Below are 15,995 nucleotides of genomic sequence, written 5' to 3'. Positions count from 1 at the left end.
AAGAATAAAGTTCAAATTCGAATTTGCTAATCGTTTAACTTCTCAAGTTGTTGATCTTGCTATTTGCTTTTGTATTGGAATTTAGTTGTCATTACAATAATTTAAATACATTAGGCCTATTTATTATTTTGTTTTTGTGTTTGTTTGTTTAGTTACAGCAGGCTTTAGTTACGGATCTCTAATATGCGACTACGGATTCCTATTGCGAATTGTGTTCCTTGCTTCTGTTTGTTGCTTGTTTGTGTTTATTAGTTTGTTTTGTGTTGTCTAATAGTTAGTTAAACATAAAATTAAAATGCCACTAATTTTTGCATTAATTAAAACATTTAATTTTCTACTCGCATTTACTCTTAACTGTCAGCATAATTTGATTCGTTTGCCTTATTAAAAAAAGTGCACTTATGAATACTGCATTCGGCCTGAAAATAGAAATAGAAAAGAAACAAGATTAAAAATCAATTATTCTACAAACAAATCACAAATTGACTTCATTAGTTCATTAGGCACATTTTGAGTGTGAACTCGAAGTGCAATATATGTGCTCACAATCTCAAGCGAACTTTTATACTGATAAATGTGATATAGATAAACGAGTTTGGAACGCCAATGGGATGACATCACGGTCAGCACCATTGCGGTTAGATAAGAAACCTGATATCTGAACGATTAAGGCATTTGGCTGATAGTGAGTGGCATATCATTCTACTGTTTAGATATGGCCCCAATAAAATTTTGCTTTTCAGAATGGAGCCAACTTACTGTCCTTCTTTGAAGTATTCCTTCAGCGTTGTGCTGAACTTTTTTGAATATTTGACGAACTCTTTCTTGCGCTGCTCGACAGCCTGCTTGCCAGTGACGCCTGGTATAAACGAACCAATCTCGTTGACCACATCGAGCAGTTTCTTTATGGCGCTCGCAATTTCCCTGCAATACAAAAGCATAATGTAAATGTTTATCTAATCTAGTTATAAGTGGATATATCACTCACTTGATTGTCTCAAGGAAGGTCTTGCGATCGTTGATCTCATCTGGTATGCGACTGAGTATCACTTTCAGGGCTACTGATTTGCGATTCAGCTCCTGGAACGGCTCCTCTGTGCGCGTCAAGCGATATTCATTAACTGCGCCACATATTGGGACAAAGAAAATCCAATTAAATACATAAACAGAAATGAAAACAATCGTATATCCACACACACACGCGCACATAGAGTGACACATGCAGACGTGTGCAGGTGTTTCTACTTACGATCTGCCTCGGTAATGTTGCCCTGCAAACGCAAGACGGCCTCATTTAGGTTGACATTTAGATCAGCGCGTCTCACGATCGACGCAACGAGGTCATAGCAGAAGCCCGGATTGTTCTGCTCCGATTTTAGAATGGCCGAACGCAGTGACTGTGCCGCGCCAACGTCGCGTCGCTCGAGCTGGAAACAATTTACGTTTACGCAACATTGCATTTAAATTGGGACAGCCAACGCCCGCCTCGTTTGCACACACGGAGTCTCGGACTATGTGAACTAGCTTACCTGTGTGAAAATAGGCCTCAATATAACGGGCAGAACGAGAGACGAAGTTGGCTCACGCTCGCCCATGGTCATTTTTTAACACGTTTCGATTGAGCGCGCACAGATTTTCTATTGGTTTAAGCCGTTTATAGAAACTGGCACATTCTGGACTCAGGCCGAAGTGTTTTGGTCTTGTTGTACGCGTATGCACAATTTGTATAAATTAAATTAAAAAATTAACAATAATTCACAACAAAATGGGCACAGTGTTGCCAACACTGCAAGACATGTAGTGTTGTTGACGCAGTATCGATTGCCTAATGTATCGATATTACTATGAGCAATGTGAAAAACAGCTGAGCTCGCAGCCAACATAACGCAACTCCAATGTGCGTTAGCTGCGAAATTTACCTCAAACATACGCTGTCAGCTGTTGTGCAGTGTTGACTAACGGAACAATCCAAAGTGAAAAGTCACATAGTTAAGTAAAATAAGTACAAAATAAAATTGTTATTTCTAGCGACACTATGTCCTTTAGATAATACATCAAACAAGACTGCTCCGCCATTGGAGTCACATTTGTGTATGTTTGTGATTGTGAATGAATATTGTGTCTGTACATTTTATGCAATTCGCTTAAAATCAGTCGAAGTGTGAGGCTGCCTGCGTGCCATTTTCATAGCCCAAGCCCCGAACACTTACAACCAAGCAAGATTAGTGCACTAGCCTCATCGTGATGACGTCCACTAGCAATCTGGTAGATGTTGTTCGCCACTACCAACGGAGCATTGAACGCCATGCCGAGGATGAGACACGCGTAAGTTATTCTCATTTTATCCGCTATGCAATGTGTTGTGGATTTCAAACTGTCCCCCTAAAAGAAAAAAATACATTTGCGAAAAAAAACCTTCAGTGCCAATTGCATATTTTTTGTTCATTTTATATGCAGATATTCAAAATACGAAAACGTTACCAGACACGTGTTTAGAATCGTGAAGTAAAAATATACATTTACAATATATAGATCAGGGGACTTATACTCTTAAAGACTTATACCACTTAAAAGAAAATCGAGTGAATCTATAGCATTCAGATATCATTTCGCAATAGTTTTCCGCATATGAATAAATACATATATTATTTCGTCTTTGTGACTTCAATGTGCATTCATAACAACGAATAAGGCTTACAAACTATATGAATTTTGTATATTTGAAAAATAAAATGATATATGAACTGGTTCTCTTAACACATCTCAATCTCATCTCTATTTCATTCTCTGCTGCTCTCTTATTTTTCATTCCGCCCGCATACTCGCAATTTAAAAGCTTTTTATGTCTCCCTCTCTCTAAGTGTTGTCGTACAAATCGCCCTTCTATGTAATTTTCAAAAAGACAATAAGGGAATACTCGTTAAAATAATATTATTAATTATTAATTTACTTCTTTCCTTTTTGCATTTATTCAATGGTAATTATCCTTAATTTAGATTACACACATAATAAGTTGCAGATCTTTTTTGCTTGTGTATTTTGGTATATAAACAGGCTTGTCAGGGTGAATCACCCTGCATTGTGTGCAGGGTAAGCTGACGAGCAGGCAACAGAAACAAGTTTTACATACCCCTAGTCGACAACGCGATACATTCACAAATTTATGAAAACTTGTACCTGTACCAATCTACAGTGCATACATATAGGTGTATATATGCATGAGAATATGTAGTAAATGTTACTAATCAACCTTTACAAGATATGCCTCTAATTGATCCATTTGCTTTGCTTTATCCGCTACCTTTGCCCGCAGCTGTTGCACTGCATCACAAAGCTGTTTAACCTGCCCATCACATTCGAGCACCTACAGGAAACGGGCATTGGCAAAACGGTCAATGCGCTGCGGAAGATTAACGGAGAGGTCGGCGTTGCTGCGAAAACACTAGTCACAAAATGGAAGGCTATGGTTGCTGCTGAAGAGGAGCCCGCTGTACATACGCACAGCAATGAGGAAGAGTCAAACAGATCGAATGGCCAACGGTCCAGCGAAGAGGATCAAGATCAGGAGAACAAAGGCAGCAACTCCTCGGGCGGTGAAGAAGCCCGACATAGTCAGAAGTCCAAACGCGAGGAACGTTCCAGGGATAGTGAGCATAAGAACAAATCGAGTAGCAGCAGCCACAGTAAAAGTCATTCAAAAAGCCGATCTGACAGCGACAAGAAACACAAAAGCAGCAGCCACGACAAGTCGAAGCCGAAGGACAGCAGTAGCGACAGACACCAGAAAGAGTCGAAAAGCAGTAGCAGCAACGGCGGCGAGCATCGAAAATCAAAGGAATCGCTGACGAAGTCCAGCAGCAATCACCATAAGAGCAGCACCGAGAGTAATCATCATAGTAGCAGTGGCAGCCACAACAACGGCAGCAGCGGCAGCCACCATAACGGCACCAGCGGCACCAACAACAGCAGTAGCAGTAAGCATCACCGACATCAAAGCAGCCACAAAAGCGAGCACAGCAAATCCAAAAATGATAAAAGCAATGAGGTGAGTGAAATTGAAATGTCTTACAAATATTCCACAGTTAAGTTTCGTCATTCTTTAATCAGAACAAGTCGCAAAGCAGTGAGCAAAAAGTTTCCAAAGAGAAATCGGAAAAGCACAAGTCTTCCTCAACGTCAACCAAGTCATCTAAACGATCTCGCAGTCCACCGCGGACACAAGAAGATGATGCACCCAAAGCTAAAATATCTAAAACAAAGCCGATGGCGGATGCAGTTGAGCCCAAGGAAACCGCTAATGAGTTTGACTCTAGCATGGGCGCGAACTTTGACGACGTACTTGGCATGCTCAACATGCCAATGAGTGGCAAGAAGGTGGCTGGAAAGGTCAAATCTCCCCAAAAACCAAAAACCTCAGCAACAGCAACTCCATCTACTTCTGTTAAAAAACCAACAACGGCAACATCAACATCAACAGCAACAACAACAACTTCCACCAACAACAGGATGTCTAGTACAAAGGTAAAAACCTATAAGGAAAAGATGGATTTCATACATTTACCTTAATATGATCGTTTGATAAATTTTTAGAAACCTGAGCTGTTGGCACCCACGGCAAAGCTGGAGCCTCTCGATCCCAGTATAGCGTTGGAATTGCCTACAATATCTAATAATTATAAACCCATGCCACTGAATCAAACCGTCATGGATTGTGTCTTCAATCAAGGTCTGGGAAGCTCCGCCCCCAGGCAACCTCGCAATTTCAATGAGTCTGAAGCGCTAGCAGCTGGAATATCATCCAAGACAATGCGGTTAGTTAATTGTCTATGACAAATAGTTATCCGCAATTTAATGCATTTTTTTGGCAGCACCAAGATCTACTCAGGTGTTAGAACTGGACAGATACTGCAGGTGCCGTCGCTCTTTGATCTTTGCACGCGTGTGCTTCAAAAGAACATTGACGGTAGTGAAAAAATACATTAAATCTTGCAGCAATAGTCCTCTAATCAATTTAATTTCTACAAACACCGTTTAGCTTTGGAATACACGGGCGGTGTGCCCTTCGATGTATTGCGTCCAGTTCTGGAACGCGCCACACCACAACAACTATTGAACGTTGAAGAATACAATCCTTATCTGATGGAAGACAGTGATGTCCTATGGCAGCAGCATGTACAGCGGCATTGTCGTAGCCAGCGCAGGGAGGAAATGGAAACATGGCGTGAAATGTTTTTGGTAATTATACTTTTAGCACTCATTGATTAGTATTTGACTGTGACAATTGAAATTTAAAGCGCTGTGAGGAGGAAAAGGAGCGCAAACTAAGCACAATTGCCGAGAGTATAAAAGCATCACAGAAAATCAGTGAGGCGCCGGTGCGCAAGACCCAATTGGCATTTGTTGACTCAATGGTGAAGCCGCCGCGCAATGTACAGCGCAAGCAGGAACAATATGGAACTAAAGGCAAGCTCATAGCCACCCCTGCGGCTCGTGTGGCCGCTTTGTCCAGTGTCACGCCCAACGCGGCAAAGGTGGGCGATGCTAGACTTCGTGTGATTGGCTCGGGGCGTGACGCAGCGCAAGTCTGTAAGTATCATCCTTATGAACTGTGAAACGACATATAATATACATATTACTGCAATCTATTTGTCGCTCGATCCACAGCTGCTCCAGTGCGTAACAAGAAGGCGCCGCTGATGGCAAAGGCATTGCAATTGATACGCGGACGCCGAGGACGCTAATGTAAGCCAGCGAACAGCGGATTCAAGCTTTTGTTATGAATAACACCCAACATTGATTATCGATTAGATCACAGTTAGGCCTACTGACATTATATTCCACAAATTGTAGGGTTATTGGCCTGTTCTTAGGTTCAACTGTGACAGAAAATATGCGCACTACATGCCAATTCATTTACTCATGTTGTACGCTTTTATTTGTATAAATATATATTCACATATATATAAATAGTTTCAGTTTTTAAAGTCGAATAGTTTAGAGTTTTGTTATATTAATGCATATATATCATCCAAATTACTGCTCATTCAAACATATTTTTTGTTCACTATAGAGTCATGCGGATTGCGCGTGAATGTTAAATAATTGATTGTAAACCACAAATCTGTCTCACCTAAGTTAAAAGTGTTTTGTTCCAATGGGCTGTGCGAGTGTCCAAAATCATTGTAAGCACGTGATTATGAGTACATATGCTTATATATATACATACATATATTATAATTAAGTCAGTTGCGCAGCTGTAATAGCGGTAAAAATATGTAACAATTTTTAAGTTAATAATTCATGAATACTGTTCCACACATTGTACTCAACTTATTAGAGATTAATGAAATGAAACAGTTTGTGTAGCTATAAGTATATTTATGTTCTGTACAATAGATATAGCTCAACAGCTGGCAGATCTACAAAAACAATTGAATGATTATGTATGTATACCTTGTAATATACGAGTATATACAATGTTCTGGCATTCAGAGACAGACATCACGAATTATTTAATATTCATTTTGTAGTATACGAAGGTATGCTAGTTTAAAAATTGTTGAAAAGCAAGAAAACACACATTGTTCCACTTGATAGCAACAGTAATACTTATTATACAGACTTATTACAAATAAATTATTTTAAAAACAAGAAATATCATTAATTACTGTGACATCCTTTAAGTGCCTATGCAATAGAGCGTTTTACTGCGTCCATAAAATACATCAACCAGACGCTGGCAGGAACTATTTAGAGTTAACAGACGATTCGTTGTAGCTGATGATGACGTTGATGATGATGAGTAGTTACTCCCGCTGCTGCTGCTGCTCTCGCTGTAATATGAAAAAAAAATCCGATTTATATTTATATATTTTGAATGTTTAGATGTAGTAACTCACTTCATGGGCGCCAGCTTTTTAATGTCCCACAGTCTTAGGCTGCCATCGATGCAGGCAGTCGCTAGTTGCTGATTGTGTGCACCCCATGCTATAGAACTAACACTGGTCGGATGATCCTTCAGCTCGCTCAGTTGAGCGCCCGCAGCCAGGTCGAAAATACGAACCTTAGACTCATCCCCGGCAGCAGCCAGCATTTTGCCATCATTACTAAACGCCAGACTAGTGACTGCCTGCCGACAGTCGGCAAAGACGCGCATTAATTTGCCGCTGGTCGCGCACCACAGACGCACCGAATGATCCGCCGAGCCGGTGGCTAAGTAATTGCCATTTGGATGAAAGGCAATGCACTGTGAATAGAACGGATTTATTACCTCCCCAATGTATAAAATATCGATTGATTTTTGTTAACCTCAACGTCTTGCGTGTGGCCAGCATATATGATCAGCGCATGCTCGCGCTCCAGGGACCACAATCGTGCGCTCAAATCCTTGGAACCAGTGACTACATACTGTCCAACAGGACTCTCATCCACACACCAGATGGGATAGTTGTGACTCCGGTAAATGGCTGCGCATTGAAAATTATGCGCCCGCCAGCAACGCAATGTGCAGTCCTTGGACACACTATAGAAGAGCGGGTAGTGCGAGGAGAAACGGACATTGGTTACACCTTTGGTGTGTCCTCGCATCTGCACACCTCCATACTCGTTGCTAAAGTAGAGAAACCCATTCATTATTAGGTGTTATCAAAAGTAGTTTTTGAATACCTACAAGGAGTTATCTGGATATTTCTTGCGTGCGGCTTTCTGATGCTCGCGACGCTGTTCAGCGCTGCATGTGAACGATTCTTCATCGCTGTCCAGTTCCTCTTGTTCGTCATCTGTACAATTGTTGAGCTCCCAGGCGCATTGTGAGTGTGGAGTACGTCTGTAAAAACTCTTACCCTTACAGCTATGCTGGTTCAGTTGCCACAGCTGAACGGCGGAGTTATCAAAACCTGCCAGCATGTGGCATTCGTTGTTATCCAAGTGGGCCGAGGTGAGCCCACGCGACCTCTCGCAAACCCTATAAAAACATGGCAGATCCGCTTGAGCTTTCAGTATTTGCGTTGTGGAAAATTTCATTGAATCGAGGCAGGCGTCAATGTTGAGTTTCTGTTTATCTACGACTGGAGCCGGGTCAGACACGGTAATCGCAGTTTCTGCTTTAACTTCAAACTCCAGTTTAACGATTGGCTCCTCGGCAGGACGTTTCTTAATAGTACACTTGTCGCCAGACTTGCTGGACTTGTGCTCACTTCGGCTGTTGTGTGTTGTACTTGGTATTGTGGCTGTCTCATCAGTATCCAAATCGTCTATCACATCAAGCTCTTCGGTTATTCCCAGCAGATGATCGTCTGTAAAGAGACGCTGATCGTTGTCCACAATGTGAATGTGCAGCCAGGTGTAGATCAGATTCATAATCAGTACATGGCCGCGTCGATGCAAATAGGTGATAATTTTTTCAACCACCTGGGCTGTTGTATGCAACTCGAATTTGGATGCACGAAAATGCGCTACAGTTGGGTCTGATTCCGCAGTCTCCAGTTTCGTACAGCCCGATAATATTTGTACTAATTTCATAAAGTAATCCAGTTCCATGTCTCCAGTATTTTGCGCCTCGCTAGCAAATCGGATGTGACAGTCGGCTGCTCCCGAAATTTGCGACTCGTTCGTCACCGAACAGCCATTTATCTTGGTGGGCAATGGTGCATCGTACAGGTCGACCGGTGCTACAAGATGCGCATATTTTTTCAGCAGCTCGACGGCACCCTTCGATTCGCGCGCTTTTAGTAGCTCAATGTACAAATGACAGAGCATCGGGGCATAGAACCGTTTCATTTCTAAACGCAGTGGTTCTGGCTGTGATTCCACAAACTGCGAGAAACGTCCAAATTGCTGGTCAACCATATGTTGATTGTTTGTTATGACCTGGACGTTCGAGTAGGTGAAGCTATTACCGCCATGTAGATCAGTTTCCAGCATTTTATTAACAGCAAATTGACTTTTATTTTGCATTAGAAGGAAATCAGATTTGCGAAACTTCTCGTTGCCCTTAAACAGATTGCAAAACGCATTGTGTTTTATTAATTAACGAAGGTAATATCAAGTTTACTTACAACATAATTCTTTTGCTTCAGCAACAAACCAACTGCGGTCCGCATTAAATCGCTTTTTGAAGTTTTCTTTATGACTGACTTATTGCTGAATATTGGCGACGATGCATGATTGTTGTTGTTCGCATTCGGCAAACTCATATTTCCGCTCGTGGTCCTTTAACGAATCCTAATCCCGTCCTGCAACTTGCTGAAGCATCCGTGCTGTGTATATGTGCAGTACTGTACAGCGTCCAAATATTCGCTAGTGTTGCATACGATAGCCGCTAAAATCATCGATTCATTCCACCATTGCATCGATACCAACAGAACAGCTGTTCGAAAGTAATAGTACTCTTTTTGTTGTGTTGTCATTCGGTAGTTCGCGCGGTTGCTTTCCTATTGTCTGTTTATTTTTGTTATTTTTGTTGTAGATTAACTAAGAACAAAGTTCCTAAACTTGAGACATTTATAATTAAAAAATAATTAAAACATTTTTAATATGAGCAGTACAACAAAGTTTGTTGCTGAGTTCTGTGATATTATAGATTCCTATGGAGGGCGGGATAAGGTGAGTAATAAATAATTGTTCAATTAGTTCAGCCCATAAAAAACGTGAACGCCTTTCCAAAAATTCGGCTTATTTGTTGTTTAAAAAATGCAGCGTGGCAGTCGCGTTGTTGTTGTATTGCGGGTCTTTATCTACCGCACCAACAGGTTTTTGTTACCTTGATCAGAGTCGGAAGCGCCATGCTTGAACCTTGCCTTACTTCTTGTTGCGATTCTGCAAATACCTAAGATTTAATCAGTTATATTAAAGCCAGACTGCACAGAAGTCAAGATAGTAATGGTACAGATAACGACACATAGAACATTAACCCGGCAAGAAATCAAAAAGATTATCGGCTATGAGCGAAAGGTAAACTAGTTAACAAGTCCCTAGGGTAACAAGTGAAGTCCAAAACAAATATACCCCATGAAATATTTAATTAATGGCTATTGATTGCTTTTTAGTAGCAATGTCAACATCGTAAGCTAAGACAACCCCCATTTAGCGTTAATAAAACATGAATGCGATCTATAACGGAAATTGTAATGAAAGTAAAAACTAAAAACCATTTTGGTATAGACGCAGTTATTGAGATGTTCGTCGCATTCGTGGTGTTCTTTTTATCGCTGATAATTTTTTATCTCTTTATAAGTGAAAAACAATTTCAGAAAGTGCTTTAATGGAAGACAAATAAAAGAAAACAGAGTAAGACTATTAAGAAATACATATATTAATTTATTCAATAATTGTAAAAAAATAGTAGTATAATTGTAATTCGATAGTACGCCCAGCTCTATAAATGTAAAATAAATTGTTTCCCAAACTTGCAGATATTAATTATTATTACAGATATAGTCACAATCTAGTAGCATTAAAAAAATATGAATCCCTACGACTATAGTCTACTCGACTAAATCTGCTCAAAGTTTCACGAAGACAAATAGCACAAAACCAATATACTCCTTTCACTTCGTAAAAGATAAACAAAGATCAGGTTTAAGTAAATAAACGCCAGAGCAACTTAAATATTTAAAAGCAAATATTAAAAAATATATATTATCAATTTATATCTCTTTATTCTCTTTTTTAAGGTGATGAAAGCGCTTTGCTACAGCGCCAAGCTTGTAGCTGGCTATCATCTGAAGCGGAATCCAGAGTTGGCTAAGCGCTATGCGACCGCCAGCTCGAAAATATCTGGAGCAAGAGCTACACTACGTCTTATCGATGATATACCAATGATACAATATGCACTGGAATATGGGCTGGGAAAGAATGAACCGGATCGCATTATGGCAATACTTGGCGTGACGGCCAATATTGTCGACTTACTATACTATCCAATTGAGAAAATCTGTTGGCTATCTGAGCATAAGATTGTGGACGTAAAGCACGCTGACAATTGGGATAATGCCAATTCAGTATTCTGGGTGCTTTCGGTTTACTTAAACCTAATGCGGTTAGTTGTTGTTGAAATGGTATAGATTTCTATGTATTCTATATGAAATAATTCTTTATTGTAGCACACTTCGCAACTTTTGGCTAAATCAGGAAAAGCTAAATCGCAGTCATGAGCTATGCAGGTCAGTTAAGCCAACTTAAGTTAACACTCTTGAGACATTCACTATTCTCATATTTATTTAAACACACATTCTCACATTCTCATATTTATTTAAACTCATTTTTATATAGTCCTACGAATATCGATGCCAAATCACTGGCCAAACATCGCCTGGAATTGATGTCTATCGCCCGCATTTCACTGGACTTTGTGCATGCCGTCAGCACCCTGCCCAAAGGCTACTTGTGGGGTGGAAAATTGTCCACCTTTCAAGTGGGCGCCATCGGAACACTATCAGCAGGGCTAGGCATCTACCAAATCTTTGCCAAGAGAAGACTTTGCAAATAATTCTTAGGGTTATCAGATCCAATCTATTTGTAGCTAGTCGTTAAGATAAATTGTGGAATTTTCAAGAATTTTGTAAAATAAATTGTATAGTTCTTAAATATGTAAGCACAAAATATATAAATTATTAGCTAGAAAGTATAAGATGTTTGTATGTTTTGGTCTGTGTCCTTTATTATCTATTCCATCTTCATGTTCATGTTGATATACATTTACACGTTTTAGTTTGCATACTCAGCATAAGGTTTACCTATGTTACAGGCCTTTATATATTGTCGTCTCTTTGAGGGTATATCATGTTTTATAATGCTTTCGGCTTTAAATTACTACTTGTCAGTTTAGATAGCAGTCATGATTATTGTTTTAAATTAAGTATGCTTTTGATTTGCTATTTAAGGATCATTTCACACATCTCTCTGTTTAGTATAATACATGGGATCATTGGAATTTTTCTCTGCTTCTGTGTGTGTAAATAGCGAGTTATCTCAAAGTTATATGTAGTTATTTACTACTATTGTTATTCATCGTATATATATAGATATATACTATTGTACACAAAGTAAATTTGGTTGCTGTTCAAGCATGTAAATACATATTAACAAGTATTTTAATAATTGGGCTTTTTCTTGTTACTTTTCTGCCACCTTTTTAAGCTCTTTAATAAGTATTTATGAATAAATATAATTTTTTATAGTTAAAATTTAATTTTATTTTGCTTTTAGAATTTTTTGCATAATAATTCATAACTTATTTAGGCGCATACATTATTTTATTTTATTTACCTTGGTTTATCGCAAAGGTTTTATTTCATTAAAAATCTTGTTAGTTGATATTAATAGATATTTTGGGATTTGTTAATTAGTTACCTAACTATTTATATATATATATATTTCATTGATTACAGTTTATATTGGATTACATACATACATATACATTTATGTATATATATATTCATATATATTTATTATTTGTTCCATAGTCATCATCGATCTATATGCTGTACAAAAAAAAGCATTCAAAAAGTTCAAAAAATTTCTGCACTCAAAATATGTTCAACATTGTTCCATTTGCTTTTTCTTTGTTTATTTTATATAATATTATAACCGTAATGCAATTTGAACTTTAGCTCATAACAATATATATAAATATATATATTATATTAGTTATGTATGTATGCGTATATATATATACTAGGTATGTACGTATTTTATGCATTGTTTGCATGTATATAGATATACTTTTTATTTGTATTATATGTACATATATATATAATTTTGTTTCTTTCATAGTTAACTTATCGGAAGCTATTTAAAATGGCACTGCAGTAATTTTTTTATATTCCTATATATAAGGTGGGAAAATCAATTAGAAATAGGGTGAGAACACTTCTGCTCCTCTTCGCGAAGCTAAAATTCCCCAAATATAATTCTTAATATAACCTTCGCCCTATACCTATCTTTCGATCTATCGCTTTCGCTATACTTTAACAATAACGCATTCAAATCGGGTATATATGTTCCCATATACACCCTCTATCAATTATCATTTAAGTCAGCCATTATTTAAAAATATATGGTACTTGATTATTGCATTTAAAAGCTTGGTAATTTTCATTATTATTCGTATTCTTCTTCATCGTCATTTCCGTGTATATATATGTATGTGTGTATAAGTCTTTTTAAAAACCTTTCAAATAATGTGTTTGTTTTTAACATTTTAGTATAAAATTCAATTTGCAAATTTTTTTGTAGATTTTGTTTTTGTTTTGCTAATGTTCCCCCAAATGTGTCTCACATGTCGCTTATGTTGCTCAATGTTTAATGTCGTATATTGTATGTTGAATCGTAATATTATGCCTTTTAAAAATATTGTTCATAAATGTAGCTAGAAATATATATAGTTTAGTTAGCATAGTTCTGTAAGAGATATACATATTCGCCGAATGTATGTATTTAGATATTGTTTTGAGTAGTTAAGGAAAGGGTTCTGGGTTCTGCCTTTTTACCTTAGCTGAGCTTTAAAAGTTATATGTTTGTGTGTAGTGTGAAATTGCTTAAAAATAAATCTAGATTAACATATCAATTAATTTTTTTCATAAAATACATATATATCTTTTTGTTTGCTTAAATGTTTAGAAGTATTTGCTGCACTGTTACATATTACTTTTTCCTCTTTTTTTTACTTTTTCTTAAGTTTGCTAAAATTTAATATTATCTGATTTTTTTTTTTTTTTTGTTATTGCGTGGGAAGCGTTCGATTTTGGTTCCATTACATTTCGTTTTATTCAATTCATTGATTGATTAATTTTTATAAATTTTTATTTAACACTCCGAGAGCTTGAATGAAAATAAAAACTAATATTTCAAATGATAATGTGAAAAGCTTCTTTTGAAAATTGATTTAAAATTTCGTTAATTGTTTTTGTCCTTTAAAAACGCGATTTAGTTTGCTCGTAAAATGCGTTAAAAACATTAAAGTAAAATATATACATATATATTTGTATATATATTATGTATGATCTTCATTGAGTAGTTCGAGTACCAATTTTTTTGTTTTTTTAATTTGTTGGGGCTGGGTGAGCTCCCCTGAAATAGCCTTAAAAAGTTATTATTTTAAAAGTAGTTGACCTTCTCCATTGTGAAATGTGGTTAGTAAAAGTATATAAATTTGTCGTTATTTAAAAGTCAAGCAATTCTGTTTACATAATCCAAAAATGTTTTGAGTATTTGGCATTTAGTTGTTTAGCAGTTAAAAACATTTTATTTTAGTTTTATAAAAGTGTGCTGCCTGCCACAGCACTCATATCGAGTAAGAAATCAATAAAGACAAAGAAGTTCTGAGTTTTTTTTTTTCCTTTTTAAATATATTAGGGGAATATATAGTATATATGTCTTAAAAATACATATAATTATATTATAATTCAGCTAAAGCACCATTTTATGTATAAATATCTTTCAATATATATATATATATATTCATATATACATTTTATTATCTAGTTAAAGGTATATGTTCTTTATATGTATACGTGTGTATATATGTATATGTTCATTCGCTTTAATTTCGATTGATTATTCCTTTTTGTCTTTATCATATTTTTAAGTATTCATGAGTTTCTTGGTAAATACTTGGTTATATATATATATATATATATACATAATCCAATTTCTGATGACACCTGATTTTATTCATACACATATATATGTGTATATATTTATTTGGAATGCACTTTATGTATAAGGTTTTATAAATATGTATATATATATTATATAAGCATTTTTTTGATTTGTGGTTTTCGTTAAAGCGATTTTATATTTCATTTGAGTGGGGTGACTTGCTGTGTTACTGAAGGCATTAACTATATATTATATATATTTATGTATATAGGCGTTTCTAGACTTGAGTAAGCATATATAATAACTATGCATGATAATTGTCAAGCATTTGAAGGATTTTGTAGCTACTTATTGCCGTACATTAACTAAATGTAGATGATCCACCCGTTGCCTTATGCAAAACGTAAAATTTTAAGCGAGGCGCTACAACAGAAACCGTTATACTAAGAGGCATCCAAGTTTACCCTAAGACCCGCGTATCATCTTCAGTTTTGAATTAATTTAAAAATTGCTTATTGTTGTGTAGGTCCAATTGTTGTTTTGGTTTTGTATTTCTTTTAAATAAAACTAAAACAAATTCAACTAGTAGTTGCATGGCAGCTATATATTAAGATTTGTTTTTCAGTTTTCGTTTATTTTGATTTATTTATTAATTTTTTCTTTTGTTGCGCTACTTGAAGTCTACCATAAAATCCCTGTAGGTTCTCTTTCATCTTCATTTATCCATCAAAACACAATAATTGGCGAAACAAAAATTGTGATTGGAATGATAATGATAATTATTAATATTATTATTGCCCTAATAGCGCACATTTAACAACTGTTAAACCACTTAATTAGTTACTTAGTTATTTATATATCCTTGGAGTATTTAGTTGCAACGATTAAAGTAATTAATAACTTGATTGTATTCGTTTGAATTTAATATTTGATATACGACTAAATGGCAAGTGTATCAGCATGGGGAAGCGCAGTGTTAGGTATTTGCTTAAGCATATTCCACCAAATGGAATTCAATAAAGAAAATAAAAACAAAAAACAAAAAAACAATTAGTTGTGTTCCCTTCACATATATAAAGATATATATATATGTATATATGTTTGAAATAGTATATTTGAGTGTTTTTGTATATATTAAGCGTGTGTACAAAATATAATGTTTGGGTATTAAATTAAATCGTAATATGTAATCATTTGTTGTTACATACATAGCATCGAGATTCGTTCTCAAAAATACATGAATAATAATGTAAAGACATAAATAATAGGAACAATGTTGTGAGCATTAAAACTAGTTTTTAGCCAAAAGTGGGCCGAGAGAAAACAAAAGTTTAACAATCAAAATAAATGTTCAACAAAATCTTTTAAATCTATGCGAAAAACAAAATAAACAT

The 15,995-nt window shown here is 36.3% G+C and overlaps 4 protein-coding genes across 5 annotated transcripts; 2 read left to right on the top strand and 2 right to left on the bottom strand.

Moving 5' to 3' along the window:
• Nucleotides 1-305: 305 nt before the first annotated feature.
• LOC6573076 (programmed cell death protein 10) lies at nucleotides 306-1,822 on the bottom strand. 2 transcript variants are annotated; one of them, XM_032733754.2, is made up of 5 exons: nucleotides 1,530-1,822; nucleotides 1,250-1,427; nucleotides 989-1,130; nucleotides 760-924; nucleotides 306-419 (listed from the first exon to the last, which is right to left on the bottom strand). In XM_032733754.2, exons 1-5 carry the CDS (start codon nucleotides 1,599-1,601, stop codon nucleotides 335-337), a joined length of 642 nt encoding a protein of 213 aa, XP_032589645.1. In that variant the 5' UTR covers nucleotides 1,602-1,822; the 3' UTR covers nucleotides 306-334. The 2 variants fall into 2 exon arrangements, with proteins under 2 accessions (XP_032589645.1, XP_001999168.1); XM_001999132.4 differs by having other exon boundaries at nucleotides 989-1,121; nucleotides 1,530-1,818.
• A 100-nt stretch (nucleotides 1,823-1,922) lies between these two features.
• Nucleotides 1,923-6,655, top strand: LOC6573077 (transcription elongation factor B polypeptide 3). Its single transcript, XM_032733748.2, has 8 exons — nucleotides 1,923-2,325; nucleotides 3,314-4,045; nucleotides 4,108-4,521; nucleotides 4,591-4,811; nucleotides 4,869-4,963; nucleotides 5,036-5,235; nucleotides 5,295-5,586; nucleotides 5,665-6,655. Exons 1-8 carry the CDS (start codon nucleotides 2,245-2,247, stop codon nucleotides 5,739-5,741), a joined length of 2,112 nt encoding a protein of 703 aa, XP_032589639.1. The 5' UTR covers nucleotides 1,923-2,244; the 3' UTR covers nucleotides 5,742-6,655.
• LOC6573078 (transcription initiation factor TFIID subunit 5) lies at nucleotides 6,585-9,295 on the bottom strand. The gene is made up of 5 exons (XM_001999134.4): nucleotides 9,057-9,295; nucleotides 7,670-8,991; nucleotides 7,309-7,609; nucleotides 6,900-7,246; nucleotides 6,585-6,833 (listed from the first exon to the last, which is right to left on the bottom strand). Exons 1-5 carry the CDS (start codon nucleotides 9,192-9,194, stop codon nucleotides 6,680-6,682), a joined length of 2,262 nt encoding a protein of 753 aa, XP_001999170.1. The 5' UTR covers nucleotides 9,195-9,295; the 3' UTR covers nucleotides 6,585-6,679.
• Nucleotides 9,296-9,376: 81 nt separating this feature from the next.
• LOC6573079 (peroxisomal membrane protein 11C) lies at nucleotides 9,377-12,099 on the top strand. Its single transcript, XM_001999135.4, has 4 exons — nucleotides 9,377-9,603; nucleotides 10,674-11,038; nucleotides 11,103-11,162; nucleotides 11,272-12,099. Exons 1-4 carry the CDS (start codon nucleotides 9,535-9,537, stop codon nucleotides 11,486-11,488), a joined length of 711 nt encoding a protein of 236 aa, XP_001999171.1. The 5' UTR covers nucleotides 9,377-9,534; the 3' UTR covers nucleotides 11,489-12,099.
• The last annotated feature ends 3,896 nt before the right edge of the window (nucleotides 12,100-15,995 follow it).

Source organism: Drosophila mojavensis, unplaced genomic scaffold (genome assembly GCF_018153725.1).
Source record: "Drosophila mojavensis isolate 15081-1352.22 unplaced genomic scaffold, ASM1815372v1 contig_16, whole genome shotgun sequence".
Classification (NCBI taxonomy): domain Eukaryota; kingdom Metazoa; phylum Arthropoda; class Insecta; order Diptera; family Drosophilidae; genus Drosophila; species Drosophila mojavensis.
Note: the sequence above shows the minus strand (reverse complement) of the source record. Positions and strands in the feature narration are given on the sequence as shown.

What these genes read in the sequence shown, in the direction of transcription:
- LOC6573076 (XM_032733754.2), bottom strand. Translation starts at nt 1,601, where the DNA reads ATGACCATGGGCGAGCGTGAGCCAACTTCGTCTCTCGTTCTGCCCGTT. An exon ending in CAACATTACCGAGGCAGATC is followed by an intron (nt 1,131 to 1,249) that starts GTAAGTAGAAAC and finishes TTGTCCCAATAT; the next exon opens with GTGGCGCAGTTAATGAATAT. An exon ending in ACCTTCCTTGAGACAATCAA is followed by an intron (nt 925 to 988) that starts GTGAGTGATATA and finishes TTTGTATTGCAG; the next exon opens with GGAAATTGCGAGCGCCATAA.
- LOC6573078 (XM_001999134.4), bottom strand. Translation starts at nt 9,194, where the DNA reads ATGAGTTTGCCGAATGCGAACAACAACAATCATGCATCGTCGCCAATA. An exon ending in TGAAGCAAAAGAATTATGTT is followed by an intron (nt 8,992 to 9,056) that starts GTAAGTAAACTT and finishes AATCTGTTTAAG; the next exon opens with GGCAACGAGAAGTTTCGCAA. An exon ending in AAATATCCAGATAACTCCTT is followed by an intron (nt 7,610 to 7,669) that starts GTAGGTATTCAA and finishes TCTCTACTTTAG; the next exon opens with CAACGAGTATGGAGGTGTGC.
- LOC6573079 (XM_001999135.4), top strand. Translation starts at nt 9,535, where the DNA reads ATGAGCAGTACAACAAAGTTTGTTGCTGAGTTCTGTGATATTATAGAT. An exon ending in CCTATGGAGGGCGGGATAAG is followed by an intron (nt 9,604 to 10,673) that starts GTGAGTAATAAA and finishes CTCTTTTTTAAG; the next exon opens with GTGATGAAAGCGCTTTGCTA. An exon ending in GTTTACTTAAACCTAATGCG is followed by an intron (nt 11,039 to 11,102) that starts GTTAGTTGTTGT and finishes TCTTTATTGTAG; the next exon opens with CACACTTCGCAACTTTTGGC.
- LOC6573077 (XM_032733748.2), top strand. Translation starts at nt 2,245, where the DNA reads ATGACGTCCACTAGCAATCTGGTAGATGTTGTTCGCCACTACCAACGG. An exon ending in ACAGGATGTCTAGTACAAAG is followed by an intron (nt 4,522 to 4,590) that starts GTAAAAACCTAT and finishes ATAAATTTTTAG; the next exon opens with AAACCTGAGCTGTTGGCACC. An exon ending in CATGGCGTGAAATGTTTTTG is followed by an intron (nt 5,236 to 5,294) that starts GTAATTATACTT and finishes TGAAATTTAAAG; the next exon opens with CGCTGTGAGGAGGAAAAGGA.